Consider the following 26,380-nt stretch of genomic DNA (forward strand, 5'->3'; position numbering starts at 1 on the left):
GGGTTTTGTAGGGCACCGGGGGGGACACAAGCCCACACAGAAATTTCACCCTCAGCAGCGCGGGGGCGGCCGGGTGCAGTGTAGAAACAAGCGTCGGGTTTGCAAGGTTAGTCTATGAGAGATCAAGGGATCTCTTCAGCGCTGCAGGCAGGCAAGGGGGGGCTTCCTCGGGGAAACCTCCACTTGGGCAAGGGAGAGGGACTCCTGGGGGCCACTTCTCCAGTGAAAGTCCGGTCCTTCAGGTCCTGGGGGCTGCGGGTGCAGGGTCTTTTCCAGGCGTCGGGACTTAGGTTTCAGAGAGTCGCGGTCAGGGGAAGCCTCGGGATTCCCTCTGCAGGCGGCGCTGTGGGGGCTCAGGGGGGACAGGTTTTGGTACTCACAGTCGGAGAGTAGTCCGGGGGTCCTCCCTGAGGTGTTGGTTCTCCACCAGCCGAGTCGGGGTCGCCGGGTGCAGTGTTGCAAGTCTCACGCTTCTTGCGGGGAGATTGCAGGGTCTTTAAAGCTGCTCCTTGAAACAAAGTTGCAGTCTTTTTGGAGCAGGTCCGCTGTCCTCAGGAGTTTCTTGTCTTTTTCGAAGCAGGGCAGTCCTCAGAGGATTCAGAGGTCGCTGGTCCCTTGGAAGGCGTCGCTGGAGCAGAGTTCTTTGGAAGGCAGGAGACAGGCCGGTGAGTTTCTGGAGCCAAGGCAGTTGTTGTCTTCTGGTCTTCCTCTGCAGGGGTTTTCAGCTAGGCAGTCCTTCTTCTTGTTGTTTGCAGGAATCTAATTTTCTAGGGTTCAGGGTAGCCCTTAAATACTAAATTTAAGGGCGTGTTTAGGTCTGGGGGGTTAGTAGCCAATGGCTACTAGCCCTGAGGGTGGGTACACCCTCTTTGTGCCTCCTCCCAAGGGGAGGGGGTCACAATCCTAACCCTATTGGGGGAATCCTCCTTCTACAAGATGGAGGATTTCTAAAAGTCAGAGTCACCTCAGCTCAGGACACCTTAGGGGCTGTCCTGACTGGCCAGTGACTCCTCCTTGTTGCTTTCTTTGTTCCCTCCAGCCTTGCCGCCAAAAGTGGGGGCCGTGGCCGGAGGGGGCGGGCAACTCCACTAAGCTGGAGTGCCCTGCTGGGCTGTGACAAAGGGGTGAGCCTTTGAGGCTCACCGCCAGGTGTTACAGCTCCTGCCTGGGGGAGGTGTTAGCATCTCCACCCAGTGCAGGCTTTGTTACTGGCCTCAGAGTGACAAAGGCACTCTCCCCATGGGGCCAGCAACATGTCTCTAGTGTGGCAGGCTGCTGGAACTAGTCAGCCTACACAGACAGTCGGTTAAGTTTCAGGGGGCACCTCTAAGGTGCCCTCTGGGGTGTATTTTGCAATAAAATGTACACTGGCATCAGTGTGCATTTATTGTGCTGAGAAGTTTGATACCAAACTTCCCAGTTTTCAGTGTAGCCATTATGGTGCTGTGGAGTTCGTGTTTGACAAACTCCCAGACCATATACTCTTATGGCTACCCTGCACTTACAATGTCTAAGGTTTTGCTTAGACACTGTAGGGGCATAGTGCTCATGCACATATGCCCTCACCTGTGGTATAGTGCACCCTGCCTTAGGGCTGTAAGGCCTACTAGAGGGGTGACTTACCTATGCCACAGGCAGTGGGAGGTTGGCATGGCACCCTGAGGGGAGTGCCACGTCGACTTAGTCATTTTCTCCCCATCAGCACACACAAGCTGGCAAGCAGTGTGTCTGTGCTGAGTGAGGGGTCCCTAGGGTGGCATAAGACATGCTGCAGCCCTTAGAGACCTTCCCTGGCATCAGGGCCCTTGGTACCAGGGGTACCAGTTACAAGGGACTTACCTGGGTGCCAGGGTTGTGCCAATTGTGGAGGCAATGGTACATTTTAGGTGAAAGAACACTGGTGCTGGGGCCTGGTTAGCAGGGTCCCAGCACACTTCTCAGTCAAGTCAGCATCAGTATCAGGCAAAAAGTGGGGGGTAACTGCAACAGGGAGCCATTTCTTTACACAAGCCCCCCCCAGCCCACAGGCCAGGAGACTCAGCCAAAGCTGGGAGAGTCTTCCTAGTCTGTCAGGAGAGGAAGAGTAGAGGAAATGGCTGGTTTGTTGCAGGGCCTACTCTGCCTTACATCCTCCTGTTCAGGTCATTCCCTCTGGGGAACTGACCCACTTCCACAGTGATAGGACCTAGTCTGAACTGCCTCTTGTCTGGGCTTTTTATGTCTTTACCCATTCTCTCTATTTTGAGGTCAGAGGTATCCACCTCTGCTAATCTTATCTTAGCCAGGGTCACCCCTAGCTTACCCAAAGAGGTTACCCAGAGCTGGAGTAACCCCACCATGACCAACAGGGTCAGGGGGCCTAACTTGTTATTTGGCATGGGGTCAGACCACCAGGCCAAGGATAGTGCAGCCATAAAGGCTAACACCCAGCAGAGGCCACTGACAGCTGTCAGTGCCCAGAACCACACCTTTAGCTCTTCACCTACAAGGGAAGGGGCTAAGTTACAGGCTTCTTTGGGTTCAGGGTGCCTGTCTGCTGTATTAGAGTGGGGGGTTACCACATCTTGTAGTAAACACCCTTCTTCCACTCTTTCTTCTGTTAGCTGAGGAGCCACCCACTCAGGCTTTTGCCTGACTAGCCAGGACTTCTTGTGGGTCAGGTTGGACTTTATCAGAGCCATTTTTGGAGTTCTCCCCTACTGGAGCAGAATCTCCTTGGCTTGATGAACCTTGGCTAAAGGTTGTCCACCTTTCCTACTCTGTTTCCTTTTCTTTTTCTTCTGGGGCCTACTTGCATTTACTGCAGAGGCAGGCACTCCAGAATCCTTGGGAGAGGACTGGCCCTGGACCAGTTCTTCCCTTAGGCTCTGACTAACCTCTGGGTAGTCATTTCCAAGGAGACAATCAAGGGGGAGGTCTGTACTGACTATCACCCTTCTCCAGTTAAAAGTTCCACCCACTTCTATGGGCACAAGAGCCACAGGCCTATTAGTGACCCTGTCTGGGCTAACTCTTACTCTGGCCATCTCCCCTGGGATGTACTGGTTTGAGAGCACCAGCCTGTCATGCACAATAGTGTGACTGGCACAAGTGTCTCTCAGGGCAGTGGCTGGGATTCCATTCACCTGTAGGTGGTGGAAGTGTCTACTTCCCTCTGGAATCTCCAACTCACCTGTTGGGCCCTTTTTCCAGTTGAAGGCTATGAAGACCTCCTCATCTGAGGAGTCATCTCCAATGGCTACACTGGTTACCCCTGGGATTTTGCTAGGGGGTTTGTTTTTGGGACAAGAAGTGTCCTTGGTGTGGTGCCCTGTCTGTTTACAGTTATGGCACCATGCCTTAGTGGCATCCCAGCTCTTACCCTGGTACCCACCTTTGTTTTGGGTTGTGTCTCTGGGCCCACCCACCTGGTCTGGTTTTTGGGGGCCTACAGGAGACTCTTTTTCTTTGTTTCTAGTGTCACCCACTTTCTCCTGGGGAGGTTTTGTAACCCCTTTCTTTTGGTCACCCCCAGTGGAAGTTTTGGTTACCCTAGTCTTGACCCAGTGGTCTGCCTTCTTTCCCAATTCTTGGGGAGAAATTGGACCTAGGTCTACCAGATACTGATGCAACTTTTCATTGAAGCAGTTACTTAAAATGTGTTCTTTCATAAACAAATTATAAAGCCCAACATAGTCATACACTTCATTTCCAGTTACCCAACCATCCAGTGTTTTCACTGAGTAGTCAACATAATCAACCCAGGTCTGGCTCGAGGATTTTTGAGCCCCCCTGAATCTAATTCTATACTCCTCAGTGGAGAATCCAAAGCCGTCAATCAGGGTACCCTTCATGAGGTCATAAGATTCTGCATCTTTTCCAGAGAGTGTGAGGAGTCTATCCCTACACTTTCCTGTGAACATTTCCCAAAGGAGAGCACCCCAGTGAGATTTGTTCACTTTTCTGGTTACACAAGCCCTCTCAAAAGCTGTGAACCATTTGGTGATGTCATCACCCTCTTCATATTTAGTTACAATCCCTTTAGGGATTTTCAACATGTCAGGAGAATCTCTGACCCTATTTATGTTGCTGCCACCATTGATGGGTCCTAGGCCCATCTCTTTTCTTTCCCTTTCTATGGCTAGGATCTGTCTTTCCAAAGCCAATCTTTTGGCCATCCTGGCTAACTGGATGTCCTCTTCACTGGAGTTGTCCTCAGTGATTTCAGAGTTGTTGGTCCCTCCTGTGAGGGAACCAGCATCTCTGACTATTATTAGTGGAGTCAGGGCTTGAGAAGCCCTGCTCTCCCTAAGTAGGACTGGAGGAGGGGAATTTCCCTCCAAGTCACTATCTTCATCCTCTGAGTTGCCATCCTCAGAGGGGTTGGCCTTTGCAAACTCTGCCAACAGCTCCTGGAGCTGTAGTTTGGAAGGTCTGGGGCCCATTGTTATTTTCTTTATTTTACAGAGTGACCTTAGCTCCCTCATCTTAAGATGGAGGTAAGGTGTGGTGTCGAGTTCCACCACATTCACATCTGTACTAGACATTATGCTTCTAAAAGTTGGAATACTTTTTAAGAAACTAAAACTGGTTCTAGAATCTAATTCAAACTTTTAACAAACTTTTAAACTCTAAAAGAAATGCTAAACAGGATCTAACACAAGGCCCTAGCAGGTCTTTTAAGAATTTAGAAAACTTTCAAATTGCAAAAATCAATTTCTAATGACAATTTTGGAATTTGTCGTGTGATCAGGTATTGGCTGAGTAGTCCAGCAAATGCAAAGTCTTGTACCCCACCGCTGATCCACCAATGTAGGAAGTTGGCTCTGTATGTGCTATTTCAAAGTAAGGAATAGCATGCACAGAGTCCAAGGGTTCCCCTTAGAGGTAAAATAGTGGTAAAAATAGATAATACTAATGCTCTATTTTGTGGTAGTGTGGTCGAGCAGTAGGCTTATCCAAGGAGTAGTGTTAAGCACTTGTTGTACATACACATAGACAATAAATGAGGTACACACACTCAGAGACAAATCCAGCCAATAGGTTTTGTTATAGAAAAATATCTTTTCTTAGTTTATTTTAAGAACCACAGGTTCAAATTTAACATGTAATATCTTGTTTGAAAGGTATTGCAGGTAAGTACATTAGGAACTTTGAATCATTTCAATTGCATGTATACTTTTCAAGTTATTCACAAATAGCTATTTTAAAAGTGGACACAGTGCAATTTTCACAGTTCCTGGGGGAGGTAAGTTTTTGTTAGTTTTACCAGGTAAGTAAGACACTTACAGGGTTCAGTTCTTGGTCCAAGGTAGCCCACCGTTGGGGGTTCAGAGCAACCCCAAAGTCACCACACCAGCAGCTCAGGGCCGGTTAGGTGCAGAGTTCAAAGTGGTGCCCAAAACGCATAGGCTAGAATGGAGAGAAGGGGGTGCCCCGGTTCCGGTCTGCTTGCAGGTAAGTACCCGCGTCTTCGGAGGGCAGACCAGGGGGGTTTTGTAGGGCACCGGGGGGGACACAAGCCCACACAGAAATTTCACCCTCAGCAGCGCGGGGGCGGCCTGGTGCAGTGTAGAAACAAGCGTCGGGTTTGCAAGGTTAGTCTATGAGAGATCAAGGGATCTCTTCAGCGCTGCAGGCAGGCAAGGGGGGGCTTCCTCGGGGAAACCTCCACTTGGGCAAGGGAGAGGGACTCCTGGGGGCCACTTCTCCAGTGAAAGTCCGGTCCTTCAGGTCCTGGGGGCTGCGGGTGCAGGGTCTTTTCCAGGCGTCGGGACTTAGGTTTCAGAGAGTCGCGGTCAGGGGAAGCCTCGGGATTCCCTCTGCAGGCGGCGCTGTGGGGGCTCAGGGGGGACAGGTTTTGGTACTCACAGTCGGAGAGTAGTCCGGGGGTCCTCCCTGAGGTGTTGGTTCTCCACCAGCCGAGTCGGGGTCGCCGGGTGCAGTGTTGCAAGTCTCACGCTTCTTGCGGGGAGATTGCAGGGTCTTTAAAGCTGCTCCTTGAAACAAAGTTGCAGTCTTTTTGGAGCAGGTCCGCTGTCCTCAGGAGTTTCTTGTCTTTTTCGAAGCAGGGCAGTCCTCAGAGGATTCAGAGGTCGCTGGTCCCTTGGAAGGCGTCGCTGGAGCAGAGTTCTTTGGAAGGCAGGAGACAGGCCGGTGAGTTTCTGGAGCCAAGGCAGTTGTTGTCTTCTGGTCTTCCTCTGCAGGGGTTTTCAGCTAGGCAGTCCTTCTTCTTGTTGTTTGCAGGAATCTAATTTTCTAGGGTTCAGGGTAGCCCTTAAATACTAAATTTAAGGGCGTGTTTAGGTCTGGGGGGTTAGTAGCCAATGGCTACTAGCCCTGAGGGTGGGTACACCCTCTTTGTGCCTCCTCCCAAGGGGAGGGGGTCACAATCCTAACCCTATTGGGGGAATCCTCCTTCTACAAGATGGAGGATTTCTAAAAGTCAGAGTCACCTCAGCTCAGGACACCTTAGGGGCTGTCCTGACTGGCCAGTGACTCCTCCTTGTTGCTTTCTTTGTTCCCTCCAGCCTTGCCGCCAAAAGTGGGGGCCGTGGCCGGAGGGGGCGGGCAACTCCACTAAGCTGGAGTGCCCTGCTGGGCTGTGACAAAGGGGTGAGCCTTTGAGGCTCACCGCCAGGTGTTACAGCTCCTGCCTGGGGGAGGTGTTAGCATCTCCACCCAGTGCAGGCTTTGTTACTGGCCTCAGAGTGACAAAGGCACTCTCCCCATGGGGCCAGCAACATGTCTCTAGTGTGGCAGGCTGCTGGAACTAGTCAGCCTACACAGACAGTCGGTTAAGTTTCAGGGGGCACCTCTAAGGTGCCCTCTGGGGTGTATTTTGCAATAAAATGTACACTGGCATCAGTGTGCATTTATTGTGCTGAGAAGTTTGATACCAAACTTCCCAGTTTTCAGTGTAGCCATTATGGTGCTGTGGAGTTCGTGTTTGACAGACTCCCAGACCATATACTCTTATGGCTACCCTGCACTTACAATGTCTAAGGTTTTGCTTAGACACTGTAGGGGCATAGTGCTCATGCACCTATGCCCTCACCTGTGGTATAGTGCACCCTGCCTTAGGGCTGTAAGGCCTACTAGAGGGGTGACTTACCTATGCCACAGGCAGTGGGAGGTTGGCATGGCACCCTGAGGGGAGTGCCATGTCGACTTAGTCATTTTCTCCCCATCAGCACACACAAGCTGGCAAGCAGTGTGTCTGTGCTGAGTGAGGGGTCCCTAGGGTGGCATAAGACATGCTGCAGCCCTTAGAGACCTTCCCTGGCATCAGGGCCCTTGGTACCAGGGGTACCAGTTACAAGGGACTTACCTGGGTGCCAGGGTTGTGCCAATTGTGGAGGCAATGGTACATTTTAGGTGAAAGAACACTGGTGCTGGGGCCTGGTTAGCAGGGTCCCAGCACACTTCTCAGTCAAGTCAGCATCAGTATCAGGCAAAAAGTGGGGGGTAACTGCAACAGGGAGTCATTTCTTTACAGCCTCCCTTTGTGGTCAGACCACAACCAACTTGGCCGAGGCCTTGTCCCTGGTATCTGTTGGCAGTGGGAGTGGGCATTGTGCATGGGCACAGGCGACTACCACGCTCAGAGCCTTTTGGGCACGGATGGAGACAGATGGAGTGGGAACAGCTCTATCCCATAGCCCATACCTTTTGTCCAGATCCTTCAGGGCAAGTCTAAAGGCCATGCCCAGCTTGCTGTACGAGCAGTGGGAATGGGCACAGGCCATCTCCATTATCCATTAGTAGGGTCATTCCCAATGTTCAGAGACGTGTGGAAGATGGCATAGCCATAGCTGAAGGTATTCTTTGAAGGACAAATATGGTTACCAAGGTATCCACAACTCTTCAATTTTGTTGTATGAACAATTTAGATTATAAATATAATGATCCTTAAATTGATGTTTTTAAGGGTTTTTTAAATATTTATGTTAGCTTATGATCTTAGTAAACTATATAACTTTAACATTTGTTTATTGAATTTATTGAGTTTTGCAATTATATACTTGGTTCCCTGCCATCAGCACCCAAGTAAAATTCCCAAATGGGTTCCACACTTAGACATTAACGCCTGTTACCATTTCCAGTGGGATCTGGCTGTGCCCTTCAGTCACACCGGGCACTTGGTATTGATGCACCCAGTATCTACCGGGAATTGCCTATGGCCATGCCCACTATCCCTGCTTGTAGTGCCCACTGGTCATAGTTTTCTGCTATTCCTAGCAGAATCGTGATGTGGTTTTGAACACAACTGCACCCATTTGCTTTGGCTGCTAGGCATGGCAAAACAGAGTCTGCCAGAAGGTGTAGTCTTTGGCCACATGCATTGCCCATTACCCTAGCCCAAAGCTTTGTCCAGCACCAGCAATAAAGGACCTGCTGGTCATTGCCTGCTGCCAAGACAACACCTTTGGGAACAAAGTATGGCTTTGGCTACATCCTGTATTCTACTGCTCAACCTTAGCCTAGTTTCTCTCCATGCAGTAGCCTCGTCACACGGGGCATGACCTTTGGCCATCCTCTACTCAGTCAACTCTTCTGAGGGCCATCACCTTATTTTTTTATTTTATTTTTGCGGTTCACCAATTAGCATAGTATATGATTTGTGAGAGCATTTGGTCACTGGGGTGTAATAGGCTGACAAAATATCTGTATGTCAACTTGTCACCGTACCACCTCAACTCACACATCATGGCTCAGTTTTCACTTTTTATTCATGTTGTTTATTGATTTATATCGCGCAAGCAATGCTGCACAGGTCCATCTTCAAGGCGTTGAATATATTTCTTCTGCCACTGTTGAGTGACCCCTGGTCCCCTTTACGTGTTCTGCAATTATATCCAGAACTTTGTTTTTCACAGTGCAATTATTTATTATTCAAATGTATACTTCCCATAGCATACTCTTGGCACCTATGGAATCATTAAGGCCTCATTTCCAGGCCCCTGAAAGTATGCCAGTTATCTTTGCCACCCGATTTTATCCATATGGGGCATCAATAACTACAGGAGGACTAGAGGCACCGGGTAATGGATATAGGACCCTTAAGGTCCATTAGAAATGAACATTTACTAGAAGAATTGGTATTTTTTTGTCTTTTCCTGTTCTCTTCCTCCCATTATTTCTCTACTTTTCGAAGGTGGAGTCTGTGTGGAAGAAACCTGAGGCCACGTAACAGAAAGTTCTCAGAGGGTGCCCCGGGTATTTGTATCCACTTCTTGCACCACTGGGCGCTGTGGGATTCTAGAGTGGGGCAGAGAGGCTTTTGTGGCTCCTTCTGTAATACTGATCGCACAAGTGCAAAATATATGCTGGGATGATCTATATTTCATAAATACACAGCGGTTCCGTGGAGCGCATTCAAGATGGAAGACCGCTTCGCGATTTAGAGGCATCCAATAATGAATAAACAACACATTTCTCCATGCAACAAGTGTTTGTGTAGTACTAGAGCCCACACAGAATGAAAATCGACGACTCCTATTATTTCTGTTATTGCATATTTAGAGAGTTTACATAATGCTAATTCATATGCAGTCAAAGGCATAAACGTCAATTCACCAAAACGCAAGGGGTTGCGGAAGGGACATCACGCGCCACATGACCTTTACTTTCACTCCCGCACACACTTAAATACTCCCGCGCATTCACACACACACACACACACTGTCGCTCACATAAACACACGCGTAAGCACCCACACATCATACATTTAAAAGCATTTTTTACTCACCTCAGCTGCCAGGGAGGGTCGTATTCCAACTAACTGTGGTCCATTATTTATTACACTATTAGTGAAAAAGAATGTAGCATTATTTACTATTAGTGCAATAAAAATTTTACAAAAAAACATGGAAAGTAGAGCTCCATCGGAAGTCCATAAGCACCAGCTACCCTTGTGTTCCTGGAACTGATTTTGCCACATCTGAGGCCAGGGGTCGCAAGGGGCAAGCCAGGGGTCGCAGCTGCGACCTCTGGCAACCCCTAAATGACGTTGATGCTCAAAGGAGAGCCAAGTGCAGACTACTCAGTGCTCAACCGTGAAACAATATTGAGTACATATGCACAAAGACACTGTGCAAACCCCTGGTTTTACATCGTATGCTTTGTTACAAACATCGGGATGCTGTGAAATACACCGCACTCCCTCCTGTTACAAAGAGTTCGTTCAACAAAAACCGAGGGGAGGGTTTGTCGACGTTTTGACCTCATACAAATTAAGGGGTCTCATCAGGACCAATTCATCTGACTCTTCAACCGGCATGTAAGTTAGATGAGCCTCTGACAACAATTAGCAGTAATATTCTTAGTACCCAATAAACTCAACAATGTGACCGTCAATATAGTTCGTTGCCATCCCGGCCCGGATCCACCCAGCGACAGAATCCGTAGTCTACGCGCGCAGGATGCAGGGATCATATTGTGACGCGGATGTATCTACAACTCCAGATTGTTTGGGTGAATCACTCACTAATACATACAACTGACACAAATAACAGGAGTCGTTGATTTTTTACTCCATCTGGTCTCTAGTGCCAAACAAACACTTGTATGGAGACATGTGGTGTTTATGAATTATTGGATTCCTCTAAATCACGAAGATGTCTTCCACCTTGAAGGAGTCCCACGGGCCAGCTGTGTGGTCATTATATGTTGACCCTAGTCCGGGAGGCCCACGGGGTAGTCCTTGTGTTGGGTTATTACCTGATCAGGTCACCTTTTCCTGCAAATCCTGTCTAGTTCATACCTTTGAAGCACTACACTTCAAGATGGTGTTTACTTGGAGCCCGTTGGTCAGATGAAAGGCATTCTGTTCTCCGAATGGTTGCAGTTTCAAACTCCGCTGGTGGGAAAGTTCACGTTTCGTGCTGTTTGCGATGTGCACCGTTCTCCGATGGGCACCGAATTTTCGAACATCACCCAACTTTATCTGGTTCAGGATTGAACTCTTCTGCTCACAGCGATTTTAGGCTGACTTTTTCTCTCTGTAGACAATTTCTTATGCATATTTCTCCACCCCAGACTGTAAGAACCTTGTGACCTCAAGTTTACAAAATCTTTACAAAGTTGATTGTGCGCATCAGTAATTGTAACATTTATTGATCCACCCTGCAGCAGACAAACATACTTTCATCCGCAGAAAAGCAGCAGCTGCAAAATTCTTCAAAGAGACCAAGGGCCATATTTACAAGAAAGTGGTGAGTCCCCTAACGCCACCATGGTAGCGCCGTAATTACAATACGGTACACCATGGCGCATGTTAGGGGCAATAGCGTCATTTTTAGACGCTATTTTCACGCTATACTGGATTAGTGTGAAAAAAAATGACGCTAATCCAGTATAGTGTTAAGAGACTAATTGAAATCAATGGGAGCCTCATTTTAACACCTGCTTTAAGCAGGCGTTAAAAATTAAGCTAGGAATGGCGCTATGGAATCTTGTAGATTCCATTGCGCCATGATTAGCGACCCTCAAACGAGGGAGCGCCCCCTTTGCATACATCATGTGTATATTATGGATGATGTGGCACAAAGTGTTTACAAGGTTGGGCAAACCTAGTTTGCACCACCTTGTAAATATGGTGCTATAATGGTGGCCCGTTAGCATCACATTTGCAGAACAATTTTTGCTGCAAATGCGGCACTAAGGGGCACAACGGCCTTTTAAATCTGGACCCAAGCATTGGTGTTATCTCCAAGGGCCATACAAGGATTTTGGGGGCCTTGGGCCAAATGGATTTTTGGGGCCGCTGTTCAGAACAGCTTGGAATTTATGATGTAGTTTCAGCTGTTTCATGCCCTCTTTGGCCAGGTCACTGACAATGATCGGGTACACTCCTCCAAATTTCAAGTGTGTTTCAATCTATGATTCTTTTATAGTGATTTGTGTTTTTAATATCCAACACAGCAGTTCACTAATGCTACTGCAAGCAATCTCTGTGACGCCCTCCTATTTCTGAGAAAAGTTTTAATGGATGTTGAAACATAAACACGGCATGTCCCTGTAAAACGCCAATAATATATTCACACACCAGCCACATTAAAAAATAATTAAAGGTAAAGGGTATTTAAAACAAGTTGTTTAAGAATAACTCAAGGTCATCAGGGCAAGACTGTGTAGAACAGCTGGCTGTATCAGGGGACCCCTTGAAAGACTGGGGCCCTGGGCCAAAGCCCACTTTGTCCATTGTTACTTAAAACGTCTCTGGCCACATCATGGAGGGTCGTGCTGTCTCATCGTAAAGACAGGCACCTGTCTTTTTGTGTCGGAGGTGTCTGAAATTCATAGATATAACTCGGAACTTCTCTGATTTAATGCATTAATTGCAGGCAGGGAAAGTCAGAAACTGGGCAGAGATGAGTTCAGACACCTCAAAGGCGCTCGGCTGTTCGCCGAGGCAGTGCATTAAGGCTCAGCTGTGTGCTTAAGTAAAAAGTTCACTACGTGTCCTCTGGGTGGCACTGTTAACCTTTTGGAGTTAGTCTTTGTTATTCGTGGGTTTACACGGTTGACTGTACTGTATCTTCTATCCTGGTACAGGCACATTTAACTACATGGCATTGAGAGATTATTATCCAGCTGGGATAAAACAAAATGAAACTTTGTTTAAGATTCATCACATTTTACTGCCACAGTAATTCTATTTCTGAGGGAGTTTTTTAGCACTGCAATATTGAGAAGCAACTCAGTGGTGTCTGTAGGGCTGTGTTAGCGGTAATTGAAAACAACTTCATGACATAAATCAGAGGCATGTCTATCAGTAATTCAGCGGGTGCAGTGGCACCGTGGCCCAGGGGAGTGAGAGGCTTATTTCACTCTGTTAGAAGGTACTTTGCAATCCAGGGTGTTGGGTATCTTCCTTGCTCGCATCAAGGTCCAGGGAGCACTCGCTGCGCCGGTGCCTTTAATGCGTGTGTGCATGGCAGATCCACGACGGAGTCCGTGCCAGATTTTCAGGTGACCCCCAGTTAAATTTGACACATTTATTTATTAATTTAATTTAATTTTATATAGTGCGGACATTTCCCACAGGTGTCAGAGCTCTTTAAAATAGAACAAAGAACCTTACAAGAGAAATCGAGAGTAATAGGGGCCAAAATGAAAAGCTATTACGGTTACTCATGCCAAGAGTTACTTATTCACAACGTACCTATTAATTACAGAATACATAATTAGAGAAATTACAAATTAGCAAAGAATGATGCAAGAGAGCTTGGAGTAACTAGGTGGCATGAGACATAAACAGGGCCGATTCACAAAGACTTGCACGCAGCATGATTTATAAGTGCGGAGTCAATTTTACAGTTTACAAAAGGTGGATTTGTTTTTTAAATCTCATTTACTCCTGCATAATATTACTCCAGCACAGTATAATGTTTCACATCAGCAAAGCCTCAACCCTAGAAGAAAAGTGGCCTTTTCAGGATGGTGGTGCCCTGAAAAGATTGTGCGCACCCACAAATTAATTGAAGATTTACACAAAAGATTTGCTGCCTTAAAGAGCAGGAGTACCAGTATTTCTAACGTGAAATTAGTTAGGCACACTCCCATAATTGGCGTGGGAACAGTGGAATTCACTTTCACTGTGGATAACGTTTTAATCAATGAGTGAAATTGGATTTAAGTTCATGCAAAATCATTTTTACATGCAGCATTGTACACTACGGACAATTATTCATGTGTAGTTGCCTTTAGTTGGGTGTATTTTAACATTCACAAAAATTCCAGATGTTTTCGTGAAAAAGTACACCTTCTCTAGGCTCCTAGGACTCTCCTCTTGGAAACTAAATAAATAATTTTTATATCTGCACTCATGCAAAGGAGTAAACCTACAGATGCACATTTGCAAATTTGTTACGAATCAGGCCGAATGAATATAAATCAACAACTTAATAGCTATATTGAATGTCTCGCATTGGTCCCCGGACCAATGCAGGACACCCTTAGGTTCAGCCAGCACCAAACTGACATGGATATAGTGAGCAGGGCCTTCAACCACCACTGCCAATGGGACTGGAAGAGTCCATTGGTCGATAATGATAAGAACACCATAAAATAAATATTTTATAATTGCAACCCAAGTCCTAACATTGACCATGATAAGTCCAAGTGGATGGTATGTATAAGTATTTCTGAGGGGAGGGCATAGCCTTTCAGGCCTGGCTGGCCTTTAGTGACCACAGAAAAAACCCTGGTAGGTCTCCAGCAAGGCAGATAGGGTAGGACAGTGGATTGCTTTCAAAGAAGCCTGGTGGCCTCAGTGTCCATAGGCTCCGGCAGACTAGAATGGTGTTGGACTCACGCTGGTTGCACCAGCATGTAGTGTGCATCTGCAGAACTGCCTGACCAGCTCGCCCCCTATCACCTTACAAAACCAAGCACAAGAACCATATCAAGGACTCAAGAGGTCATTTTAGCTGGAAAACAAGAACCTTCTGGGCTGACGGCAGACGGTAAGAGGGCCTGGGGCAGCGCCTTGAACAGACTGCATTTGCTCCTCCTTTGAGCTGGGCGGATGAGTTGTACTGACACTTCACACATTTTCCCCACATATTAACTTGCCAACAACTTTACTAACACACAGCCTTCCTCATAAATCCATCCTTTTGCATCCTGTGCTTGACCCCCCTCTCTGACATTTATTACCTGGACAAACCCTTGGGAGCTGAACACGTTTCCCACATTGTGGTTTTGAACCTTCTTAACTCTCCTGTGATCTCACTCCATCACCACCACCATAGTTATCACCACCGTCTCCATAGTATTCTCCGACACCACATCTTCTTCATCCACCTCTAGCACTTCCGCCACAGTCAACGTCCTCTAACTCATCACTACCATAGCTGTCACCTTCACTCTCTGCGAGACACAAGAGGCCCCTGGAAATTGGAATGTAGAGCTGCAGACCAGGGGAGGAAACCAACAACACAATCAAGCTCTGCAGCCTCAGACACGTCAAATGCATCTGTACTGTAGTGTATTGGAGCCGCAAGTAACACTAACACACACCACTATAGTAACAATGCAAAACATATATTAATAATATTCTGTTTTAATATTTGCAGCCAACATATTCGCCATTTTTGTTATTTTCATATCACAACTCATATGCTTACAATTTATCACAGAAGTCAAACAATAATAATACAGATCTCTTCTGGGTTTCTAATACCACCACACTATAAATCATTTCTCATATATTATCATATTCCAGACATACTTCCTCCACACGTCATCCACACTTCCCGTTCCACCGATCAGAGCATCAGGCAATAGCAGGTCCAGCCGAGTCACTAAACAGTTATAACTCGACTATTCTCTTCATAGCGTATTGATAATCCTACTCGTCACCCGCTTCAGCCATTGCCACTCACACTATGCGCTGAGTCACAAATATTACTACGCCTGTCTAAAGAGTGCCTCCCATTGCACTGGTTAGATGGATAGGTGGACGGTGAAAGGAAGCTAAGTGTCCATGCACTGCAACAGAGGCACATTTAGGCTTCTGAAAATGTCTCACACGCATGTTTCACAAATGACACTGATTATTTGTGGCATGTCTCTCTGCAACATGTCCCTTTTTGTGCCTCCTATATCTAAGATTGGTGAGCAAAAAAAACAGGACACAAACAAAGAATGCAAGAAAGAGGCAGGTTACATAGATACAGAGCACACATAGTCGGTGCACATTTGAGCATTCATGTGTTTTCATGTGTCAGCAGTTTAAAGTCAGACCTATTGCCTTTACATATATTCTATTATGTCATCGTTGTCTGCATTTTAGTCATTTTTGACAATTTTGCTTATCTGTTTTTGCCCCAGTAATACTATATTATTCTGCATAGTTATTTTATTTTGAAAACTGTGTTTTTTTAGATTTTTGTGATGTCTGAGTCTTGGTTTCTTAGTTTTATTCTATTTTTTTTGTCTTGTTTGTTTCCATGTGTATGGTAGCATTATTGCGCCAACGCCTTCATCCGCCCACTTGGGTTTAGATTTCACACTTAAAAATAGGTTAAAATAAAATAAAGAAAATTATTAACGTTAATGCAGAGTTCACTGAGTGCACCTGCATCATCATATGGCTGTTTAATCGTATGATGGAGGCAGTGACCTTTACCCTGGACTTAAAGCCCAATCAGATAATGCAATAAACCACTTTTCCTAAACATCTCAAATAATGGGTTTTGGATTTTCGTGAATATTTACAGGTTTAGGTCTCTTTCTTGTGTTTGTGCCCTCTTTGGGCCTGCCTTTGGTATTAAGACACAGCTCGGCACTGCTTAAACATGCCATGGAAGAACAAATTGCTTATCATGGTAACAGGCGATGAGTGCCTAGTTAAACCCACTGATCTCTCCTCGAGAGGATTAAACTCTGACTTTGGCCCGGATTACATTTATTTAAGTAATTGTTGTGACCTGCTTTACACTACAAAAGAAATATGATTGCTGTGCTGGCCAAGATTTAGCTTTTCAAAGATCGATTAGCATTTTTGTACTTTCCAGGCACTTCAATCAATTTTTAAATGAAATGAAGTGGTATTTTAAAAACTAAACATGTAATACGTTTTTTTTTTTTTTACCAATTGAGTAAATAAAACCCTGTGGATGTTTGTATGAGTTCCTTTCAAACATTGTAGCACAGTGAGATAACAAAGCCGATTTATATATATATATTTGTTTGGTTAATGCTTTCAGCAAAAGTGTGCATAAGGGCGTCGGCTGCTTTAAAGCACTTTGAAGGACATCGAGTCATGTGAGGCGACTCAGTGGGTTGAGCGTTCACTGCAATGACCTGTAGATCTGTTGGAGCAAAGGGTTCAAGTGCCAGCAGGATTACTAAGGGTTTCCTCTTTTTTTTAGACGAAGATGAAAGGAGCACTTCTCATTTGGGTGATTGATAAAAAAAAATTTATTTGCCAACCAAGAGACAAGTTATTTTTGTGATCTCACTGTGTGAATCGGCGCTGTCCTACGCAGATCCAGGAAGTTTACATCCAGGCAATATTTTCGTGGTAAGTACTGAGACCCATATTTATACTTTTTTAGCGCCGCATTTGCATCATTTTTTGACGCAAAAGAGGCAAAAACTTACAAAATATAATTGTATTTTGCAAGTTTGCACCACTTTTGCGTTGAAAAATGACGCAAATGCGGCACTAAAAAGTATAAATATGGCCTGAATGCGTAAATGAGTTCCATGTAGATTCATTCATTGTTTGTGAATGTACTTTAGGTGGATAGGCCTTGTTTTGTTATCTTGTAATCTACCTCCTCTGGTTGCTGATACTGACAGAGAGCATGGTGTTTTTTTCTTAGCTTTGGTTTTATTTATTTCTTTACCTTTCCTGCCATCTCGGGCCTCTTTAATCCATTTACAGCACCTCCCTGCCCCTTCAGCTCTCTTTTGCAGCTTTCTTCCTTTGTGACTCTTTTTCGTTTTTCTCTTCCTCTGTCGGTCACCATATGGTTCTTATGCTTCCGGTAAGTGCTTGAGGCACAAAAATAAATGCTGGTCCTCAAAATTAAGTGCAGGTGCCCCGCACCAGAAACCTCTGGCTCAAATTAAGCACTGAGTTTACGAGTGTGGAGAATCCCCATTTGGAGTGGAGAACTCTGCACATAAAAAGATAGGCCTGTTCTTCTAAACTTACTATTAAAATGCTATTTTGTGAATACTGAAAAAGCATACACGTACACAAACCAGTAATTTTACCCTTGTGAATCAGGCCCTAAATGAATTGGGCTAGGGGACCAATTGCATCTTGATGCAAGAGGTCTTTTGAATATTGGCAGATAGCAACATTCAGAATAAATTAGTCCTTCTTTATATAGGTAATTTATGTTAAAGTGGGTTAGGCATGTTTGAAACGTGCAGCAAAATGAATGAAATAAGAGTAGTTGAGATAGAGTAGTTGCGTCAGGTGTGCACACAGAAGTCTATAATTTACAGAAGAGACTATGAAGAGTAGGTACATAAAGCTTAACTGCTGTTCCAGTTCATGTCTGGAGAGAGAACCTTAGAAGTGTAAGCTGGAAGTAGAGAAGTAATGTCAAGGTCATAGCAGAGACACAGTGGATAGGGCAGGTACAATGCAGCAGCAGGCTCAGGGTGTGGGCGAGGGTTTGTAGCAGAAAGGCCTAGCTGCACTCTCCGACAGTGAAAGAGCTAGAACTAACCGAGAGAGAACAAGGGCAGAAGATGGCAGACCCCCAAGAATTAAAACATAATACATAATAAATAGCAAAAAAGGAAATACTGGACAAAGTCTTACTATGGCCATGTCATAATGAGGAGTGGTAACAGAAGTAAAGGCAGTTGTCATAAGAAGCAGGCACCTGGAAGAAAGACAAGGATTTACAAAATCAACTGAGTCTGTGTTTCAAAGAGTCATTTCCATAAGAGTGATTTGAAGTCAGAAAGAAAAAGGACTGTTTCAGGTAAAAAAGGAAAGCTTCTAGATTCTAGGTTCCTTACATGGGAAGGATTGATGCTAAGCCTTTATCACCCGCTGTTAACTTGTGTTTCAGTTTATTAATTTCATATGAAGTGTACCAAGGTTGAATCTCCCGGATGCATTCAGCTGTTGCATAATGCCTGAGGTCTGGAACATGGTGTTCATGCTGATATGGAACCAGCCCTGTGTATGAGGTCTTAACCTCAATTTCCAAAATATGTTTCTTGCTCCCAGGAACTCTGAGAGTCCCATGGAATTGTGCAGCCTTCTCAGTACCGAAGTGTGGGTGTTCCTTGCGGAATCATTCAAGCATGCCTTCATTTAGGAGATGTTTGATTGGCACTCTGAGTGGGCAAAGCGGCAACTCTCTCAGGCATATGATTGAGCAATTCAGTGCCTTTGTATGTAAATGGTGAAGTCATGCCTGAAAACACACTGTATTATTCAGAGAGATAGTGCCTTCAAATCACACCTGCCACAAGGGTTGCGCCCCTTGTATGTTGACGATTGTGTCTTTTCACTAGTTTTGTCGACTTGCTGTTACGTCAGAGATATTGTATCTTACCTAAGGGACCTCATAAATAAAGTCTGCACAGTTACCCTTATATTCAGTGTCTGCCTCTGTGAGACAGTGAGGTGACAGTGAAGTGTTCTCTAAACTCAAACGGCACCAGTGTGAAGATGATTATTAAAGGACCTTGTTGGGTAAATTGATGTCACTGATTCATAATATAGATAGGCCTATCAAAAAAGGAAAAGGTTGGGGATGGGATATGCCCAGGTCGTATCATCTCTGTAGAAATGACAAACACCAGCAATGAGCCCTCGCAATCATTAGCCTAAAATCTACTTGAGTTTCATTCTCACTGGAGCCCAGGTTCTGGTGGTGCCTTTTTAATTTCTCCCTAAACTGGCTTTAGTCTGTGATATGTTGGAATATTTAGTGGCCCTGATCAATTTGCTCTTTTAAGGGCTGATATCTCTGGGCCATTGGCGTATGAGAGACCAAGCGTCTGATCTATGAAATAAATTCCAACATTCACCCCATCGTTTGTGCATTCCTCCATTGAGGCAGTACTCAGTATGCCTGGAAATGGGGGAGCAAAACAGAATGAATCTTAGTGTCAGATTAATTCTAGTCTCCAGGGAAGTGTTCCTATTCACTGCTGTGGTTTCTCAACATCCAGCCTGTTCACATCCCAGGTATGCAGACTGGCTGAGATGCTGTATTAGCTCTCAAAATCCTAACAAAATGTCTTGTGTTTCAGAGAAATGGCAGAAAACTATCCAGAATTACTCTCAGTGGCTCTCAGTGGCTTCTGAGTGCTGGTGCAGCTCTTCTTTGACGAGGGATAGATCAATTGTGAAGGGGTAGAATTGTAAGATACATATAGAGCTTTTCTATGAGCCAGTCTGATATTTACAATAACTGCACAGACTATCTCAAATCAGGAACCTATTTTGTGCTTTTTGTCCATTAGACAGAATACCGAGTTAAACGTGGCTGCTGCATTTATCTGATAGAGACATCAAGTTGCAGATTCCTTACCTTTGAATTTCCCCCAGGCGTCAGACTGGATACAGAAGATTTTCGTGAGCAGTACATCTGTGCGCCATTAGGTGGCGTTGATCAGCTCTTCACCCATCTGAATATGAGGCACCACCCCAGCGTACTGACGTCAGTTCTTTTCTTTCTGCGCTGGCAAGCACAGATTCGAAGAGCGCCACCACTCAGTCAGTTTTTGACTGGCTTTTTTCAACTTTTTGTCAATAATTTTTCGAGTGTTCTGCTCCTGATGTGTCGAGAATGTCACCCAGGAAGACCAGCTTCAAGCCCTTTGGATCCTGTCATTGGGTGATGTTCGTGACTGATCCGCATCTCATGTGACTTTGGTGCATGGAGTGCAACCTTGCCCCGAAGTCGTGCTCTGAGTGTCAGGTCATGCATTCGAAGGCTTTGAGGGATCGGTCCCTAAAGCTGATGGCAGCCCGACGCTCGACTTTGTGCGAGTCGAGATCTCAGTCGAGAGGAAGGTCCCGGGATCAGTCACGGAGTCCTCCATCATCATCGTCCCACTCCAAGTCCTCGGGGCGATTGGGTAAGTCGAGGCATAAGAAGAAGTCCATGAAGTTGAAGTGTTCTTCAACTTCTCTTTGTCCGTCGGCTGATGAGACAAGGGAGCATTGACTTTCTAGGCCACACTCTGCGAAGCCTGCTCCTGGGCCAACTCTGTGCCTCCCCGAGTTTCTGGAAGCCAGAGTGACACATGCCCAACTCAGACAGTTTTACAAGGCCATGCGCCTCATTTGTGGGCAACCTGACACTGCTGGAGCACATTCAGTCCCTACAGAGTCAGAAGGGGCCCCTTTGGGCTCAGTGCCGGCGGCTTCAGTCTCGGCATACCCAAGGATCCAGTCCTGGATCCAGACCAGCATCTGTCATACCATCCTGACCTTCTATGACGCTGGTCCTGACACGGGCGCTCTCGGCACCGTCCTTGCCCATGGGTGACGCCATCCACATTGTGATCCCCGACTCCAACAAGGAGCCTGATGGGCGTCGTACGACACCGATTCTAATGCCGGCAGGAGCCTTGCCTCCTAGATCAGATCCTAAACACTTTTATTGTGAGTTAGGCCTGGGGGATGAATGGGAGGGGGCACTGGACCCTTTTGAATACAGGCCCTATGGAGCTATGGACTGGCGTGAAGACTTGGTGAGGCCAGCGGACTGGATACTTCTCCAGATACCTGCATGCTTTCTCCCCCTGCCGTGGTCATGCTATGGTGGTGAGAAGAGAGGCTGAGGTCCTGGAATTTCAACTGCCTCTGGTGACCATCAAGATTAACCTCTTGACAGAGGTGGTTCAACCGGGAGCTTCCGCCTCAGAACCCCTGCTCCTATTGAATGAGGCCCTCACTGACGTCCTAAGGGGTACCTGGTCCAAACCCAGCACAGGGGCTCCTGTAAACAGGATCATTGCCTACTGCCATCGCCCAGCACCGGGGGACCCTATTATCTTAATGCAACATCCCATCGCTGGGAGCTTAATGGTCCAAGCCTCTACCTCCTAGGGTGTGTTCCCTTCTGCTCCCCCAGATAAGGAATCCAAAAGGTTGGACTCACTTGATAAGAAGATGTTTTCTTCCACCAGCCTTGCATTGCGGTCTGTGAACACTGCATGTCTTTTGGGCCGTTATTCTCACACGCTGTGGGACACAGTTGTGCAAGTGCTGACATAAGTCCAGAAGAAGGCCTGGGCTGTAATCTCTCTCAGGCTGTTGTTGATGGGACAGATGCCTCGAAGTTCACAATCCGTTGCAGACTTGATACAACTGACTTTCAGGGCAGAACGGTTTAATCGACAGTGGCCCTGAGACGCCACGCCTGGGTGAGGACATCTGGCTTTTCAAGCTTCCTGAATGGACATGCCCTTTGATGGCACTCTTCTCTTTGAAGACAAAGCAGACACGGCACTCAAGCCCTTCAAGGATTCTCAGGCTATGGTCAGGTCCTTGGGCCTCGCGGCAGCCCCACATCCTCCTCAGTTGGCCTTTTGCCCCTTTCGTGGCTACGGAAGGTGCCTCCAACTATGTCCATTCCCAGCCAGCCACTGTGCTGCGCATGCTGCCCAGTCTCTGCGTGGGCGAGGACGCCGGATCCACTGACCTCATAGATCAGGTGGCCAGTGGGCTGGACAGTCCACTGCCCCCCCTCCTGCAGTAGCCTCTAAGCCTTCATAGTCTGACTCTCTCCCACCATGGGCCAGATGGCAGGATCATCTGCTCCGCTGGCATTTCATCACATCAGACAGATAAGTTATGCATATATTCCGAAGGGGCTACTCCCTCCTCTTCAAGACTACCCCTCTATTCATGCCACCATCCTACAATAGGATGACAGAGGATCACTTGGCCCTTTTCCGTGAGGAAGTTAGGATCTCTTGGCCAAGGGAGCCATAGAGAGGGTTCCTGTGCCTGAAATAGGCTGTGGTTCCTATTCCCACTAGTTTATGGTTCCCAAAAAGGACAAAGGCCTGCGTCATATCCTAGAACTATGATTCCTCAATCTCTATTTTCAAGAAGGAGAAGTTCAAGATGCTCACTTTTGCTCAGGTCCTATCTGCCCTAGACACAGGAGCCTGGATGGTAGCGTTAAACATGCAGGATGCTTATTTTCATACCTCCATCCTGCCTGCCCGCAGACTTTACTTGCAGTTCACAATAGGCCACGAGCACTTCCAGTTTACTGGGTTCCCCTTTGGCCTTGCCAGCATCCCTCTGGTGTTCACCAAGTGGATGGTGGCGGTTGCGGCTCATCTGCAGAGATCTGGGGTTTACATTTTCACCTGTCTCGATGAATGGCTTTTGAAGAAGGACTCACCCCAGGCTATTGCCTCCACCTCCAGACTATGGTGAACCTTCTGCGTTCACCGTGGTTTACTATACATGTGCCAAAGTCACACCTGACTCCCTCTCAGAAACTCCCTTTCATTGCAGCTGTTCTGGAGACAGTCAAATTTAGGGCTTATCCTCCTGAGCTATGAGTCCAGGATATTCAGGCTATGATACCAATGTTTCAGACTCTATCCTGGATTTTGATGAGAATGACTCTGAGGCTGCTGAGCCTCATGGCCTCCTGCATCCTGCTGGTGACACATGCCAGATGGCATATGCAGGCTCTGCAGTTGGACCTGAATTTCCAGAGGTCGCAGCAGCAGGAAAATATCTCCGACAAGGTCCAGATCACAGAAGGAACTGTGAAAGATCTGCAGTGGTGGTTAATGAAGCGTAATTGGGTCAGGAGCACATCCCTCTTCCTTCCCCAACCAGATCTGACAGTAGTTACAGATGTGTCACTCCTGGAAGTGGGCAGCCACCTGGGAAAGGGGGGTGATCGGATGCATCTGGTCTCTGGTTGAATCCGTACTCCACAGCAACCTGTTGGAGCTGTGTGCGATCCGGCTAGCATTAAAAGCATTTCTTCCCGCTATCAAGGGAAACATGGTGCAGGTGTTCATGGACAACACCACCGCTATGTGGTATTGCTACAAGCAGGGCGGGGTGGGGTCATGGACCCTTTGTCAGGAGCCTTTGCTCCTCTAGATATGGCTGGAACAACAGGACATATCCCTGGTGGTTCAGCCTCTAGTGGGATCTCTGAACACCAGAGCGGACAAACTCAGTCGAAAATGCCTAGTGCGGGGTTCTGCAAGGTCGGTCCTGGAGAGCCAGGTCCATGCCAGATTTTTAGCATATCCACATTTAGAAAAATGTAGATTTCTGAAACATTTTGTTTCTAAATGTGGATATGCTAAAAATCTGGTATAAAAGCGAAAGGAAGGAACATAAGAATCACTTACTTAGGAGAGCTGGACTTTGTCTATAGCCTTATTCATTTTTTTATTTTTTTAAAATATTTTTTATTAAATTTTTAATGCAAATCCATACTACATGAATATGTAATTACATTGAAAGGATTTTGTGGATCTGTTGTATCTCTGCTTTCTCGCCTGATAACAAAAAAGAAGAGAAGAATACAGCAAGATCAAGAAAAAGAAAGAAAAATACATATGCAATACAAAAAACAAACGAAAATCCCACTCTACATATAACATAGCTTAGGTTTTATTATTACTTACAGTATATATATTTAACTGCCGTGCAAGATTGAAGAAGCGTTCTTTGTGGCGCCTAATGGTCCCGTCATAGGGCCCCTGATTGATGTTATATCCTGATAACACTTATTGGTTGTATTGTGAGGGAGGGGACTCGAGCTTATTTCTGATTGTTCAATGTGGCGTGGTAGCATACGTTGTGCACGTGCTGCTTGTGTGCTCTACCCTGAGTGCTAATTATGAATGTCACTGACCTCTGATAAGCGGGTGTGGGCTCCCAGTGCTTCCGCATGATGTTCTGTGGGTGTTATTTAGGTAAGCTGCCGCTGAGTGAGTGCTGGTCGGGTCGACACCCGAGCCATGACTCTATCTGGTTCAAGGCGGCCTCTCATCGGTTTTTGCCTCTAGTCGGGCTGCCAGTGTTTCCCAGGTTTCCTTTCCCGTGTGTTTTTGTCCCGCCCGTGCTAATTTCCTCAGTACTTGAGATTCTGTCTGAGTCCAGCACAGTGTGAGGGAGTGCCAGGCTTTCAGGTCGGGTGCCCTGGGCGCCTTCCAGTTCATCGCAATCAACCTTTTGTACATCACAAATGCTCGGTCTACAAACGTATGTAAATATCTATGCTTCTTTTCTCTAGTTCTCAGCCCTAGCAAGCAGGATTTGGGGTCTGCTGCAAGTGTCAGACCTGTTAGTTCCGCTACCTCTTCTACCACTCCTCTCCATTCCCTATATATGTGCGCACACTCCCATATCATATGGTAGAAGTGTGCTTCTGAAGCATCACACCGCGGGCAGGCCGACGTCGAGCCAGGGAACATGTGGTGAATCCTGGCTGGAGATAGGTATGCTTGGTGTGTGTAATTGAATTGCGTGTAACGAAATCTGGGATTTCTGGATACCCCCCAGAGTATGGTAGAGGGCGTCTATAGCCTTATTCATGTAACAACAGTGAACATATTCCTTTAGCAAAGACCAGGGTGACAAAAGTTCAGACCTCTGTGGTTTGATGCCATCAACCTCAATATGTCCTTAATTCAACAAACCTGCATCAAACATTCTTATGCATTTGGTTGGCCGTCCCCCCTTCTGACCCCACAACATAGTAGTGTGAGGTACATTTTTATCAATTTATAGCCCTTAAAACTTGTGCATAAGTGGGAATTGTGTTAAAATAAACACATTGGAACAAATACCTGATGTAGCCTTTGCTTTGGCATTTCTCAGGATACCAACTACCAGTTAGGAATTGAAAAAAATGCTCATAATTTTTTTTTTTAAGTTACACCCTCCGCTGTCCCTGTCGTTTGATAGGTCAAAATAGGTAAGTGATGCGGGAGGAGGTGTGCACTGCCTAATTGTTATCTACAATATGTTGTGTATTTATGTATGTAATTAAATTGATTTTATTGTTTAGAAGTCCTCTAAGAAAAGCAGATAGAAACCGTGAGCATGGACTGATGGATGCATCTCCTGACATACACAATGTTGGGGATGTCGAGTTATCTTCACGTCTAAACAAATCTGCAGTTTTCACTGATCAGAAGAGCTCGCATCTCCTTGAAGCTGGAAGCGAGATCATGGTGTGTGACGTCACAGATGATGCTGGTAAGAACGGATTATGTTTCATTTGTATTTTTCCAGTAATGGGATCGCTATTTATTCCAGGCATAAACATTTACCTTAAGCATAAAAAGATACAGAGTCGCTTGTATGTCATAACTTGGATGGTTAAAAAATTGGCCAGAGGTGCACAATTGTAATATAGACATATTGCAGGAAGTGCTAGATCAGTAAAGGTTGCATACATCTTAGGAACCATCCCCTTGGCCCTAGTTAGTGTGTCAATATCCAAGACTATTGTCCTGTTCCTCCCCTGCGCCTGTAAATTTACAGCCTCCTACCAAAGACAATACTGGTTGTTAAATGCTATAAGCTGGCGCTTCGCCTATGTGCCCAAGAGACAATCGACATTTAATGGCCAATATAACCCTTGGTAGAAAAACTGTAATGCTATTAGAACATTCTATCTACTTGGGTTTAGAATATGTTGCCACAGGACATCCTGAACGTAATAAATAAAGAATTTAAATAAATAAGTAAATGCTTAAAATGAAATAGGGAGAAATGGAAAGAGAATTTTGAATGTAGTGAAGAGCCAAGTATTAACCTCTTCTACATCACTTTTGTTGATGGAGCTCGCAGCATCCTAATTGAGCATTGTCGCCCACATCTGGGACAATGAAGGCTGTTAGTTGCCCTTCCCTACAGTTTTGTTACTGAGCTGTAGATAAGGGCAATAAGTCTATT

General features: G+C 46.1%; 1 protein-coding gene across 4 annotated transcripts in view; it reads left to right on the forward strand.

Moving 5' to 3' along the window:
* Positions 1 to 26,380, forward strand: part of CCDC187 (coiled-coil domain containing 187) — a 289,883-nt gene that overhangs the window by 128,290 nt on the left and 135,213 nt on the right. For all 4 annotated transcript variants that reach the window (XM_069241620.1, XM_069241621.1, XM_069241622.1 and 1 more), the window contains one exon: positions 25,488 to 25,678. In XM_069241620.1, coding sequence (XP_069097721.1) covers positions 25,488 to 25,678 — 191 coding nt within the window. The remainder of the gene's footprint in view (positions 1 to 25,487; positions 25,679 to 26,380) is intronic.

This window comes from Pleurodeles waltl, chromosome 6 (assembly GCF_031143425.1).
Source record: "Pleurodeles waltl isolate 20211129_DDA chromosome 6, aPleWal1.hap1.20221129, whole genome shotgun sequence".
Classification (NCBI taxonomy): Eukaryota; Metazoa; Chordata; class Amphibia; order Caudata; family Salamandridae; genus Pleurodeles; species Pleurodeles waltl.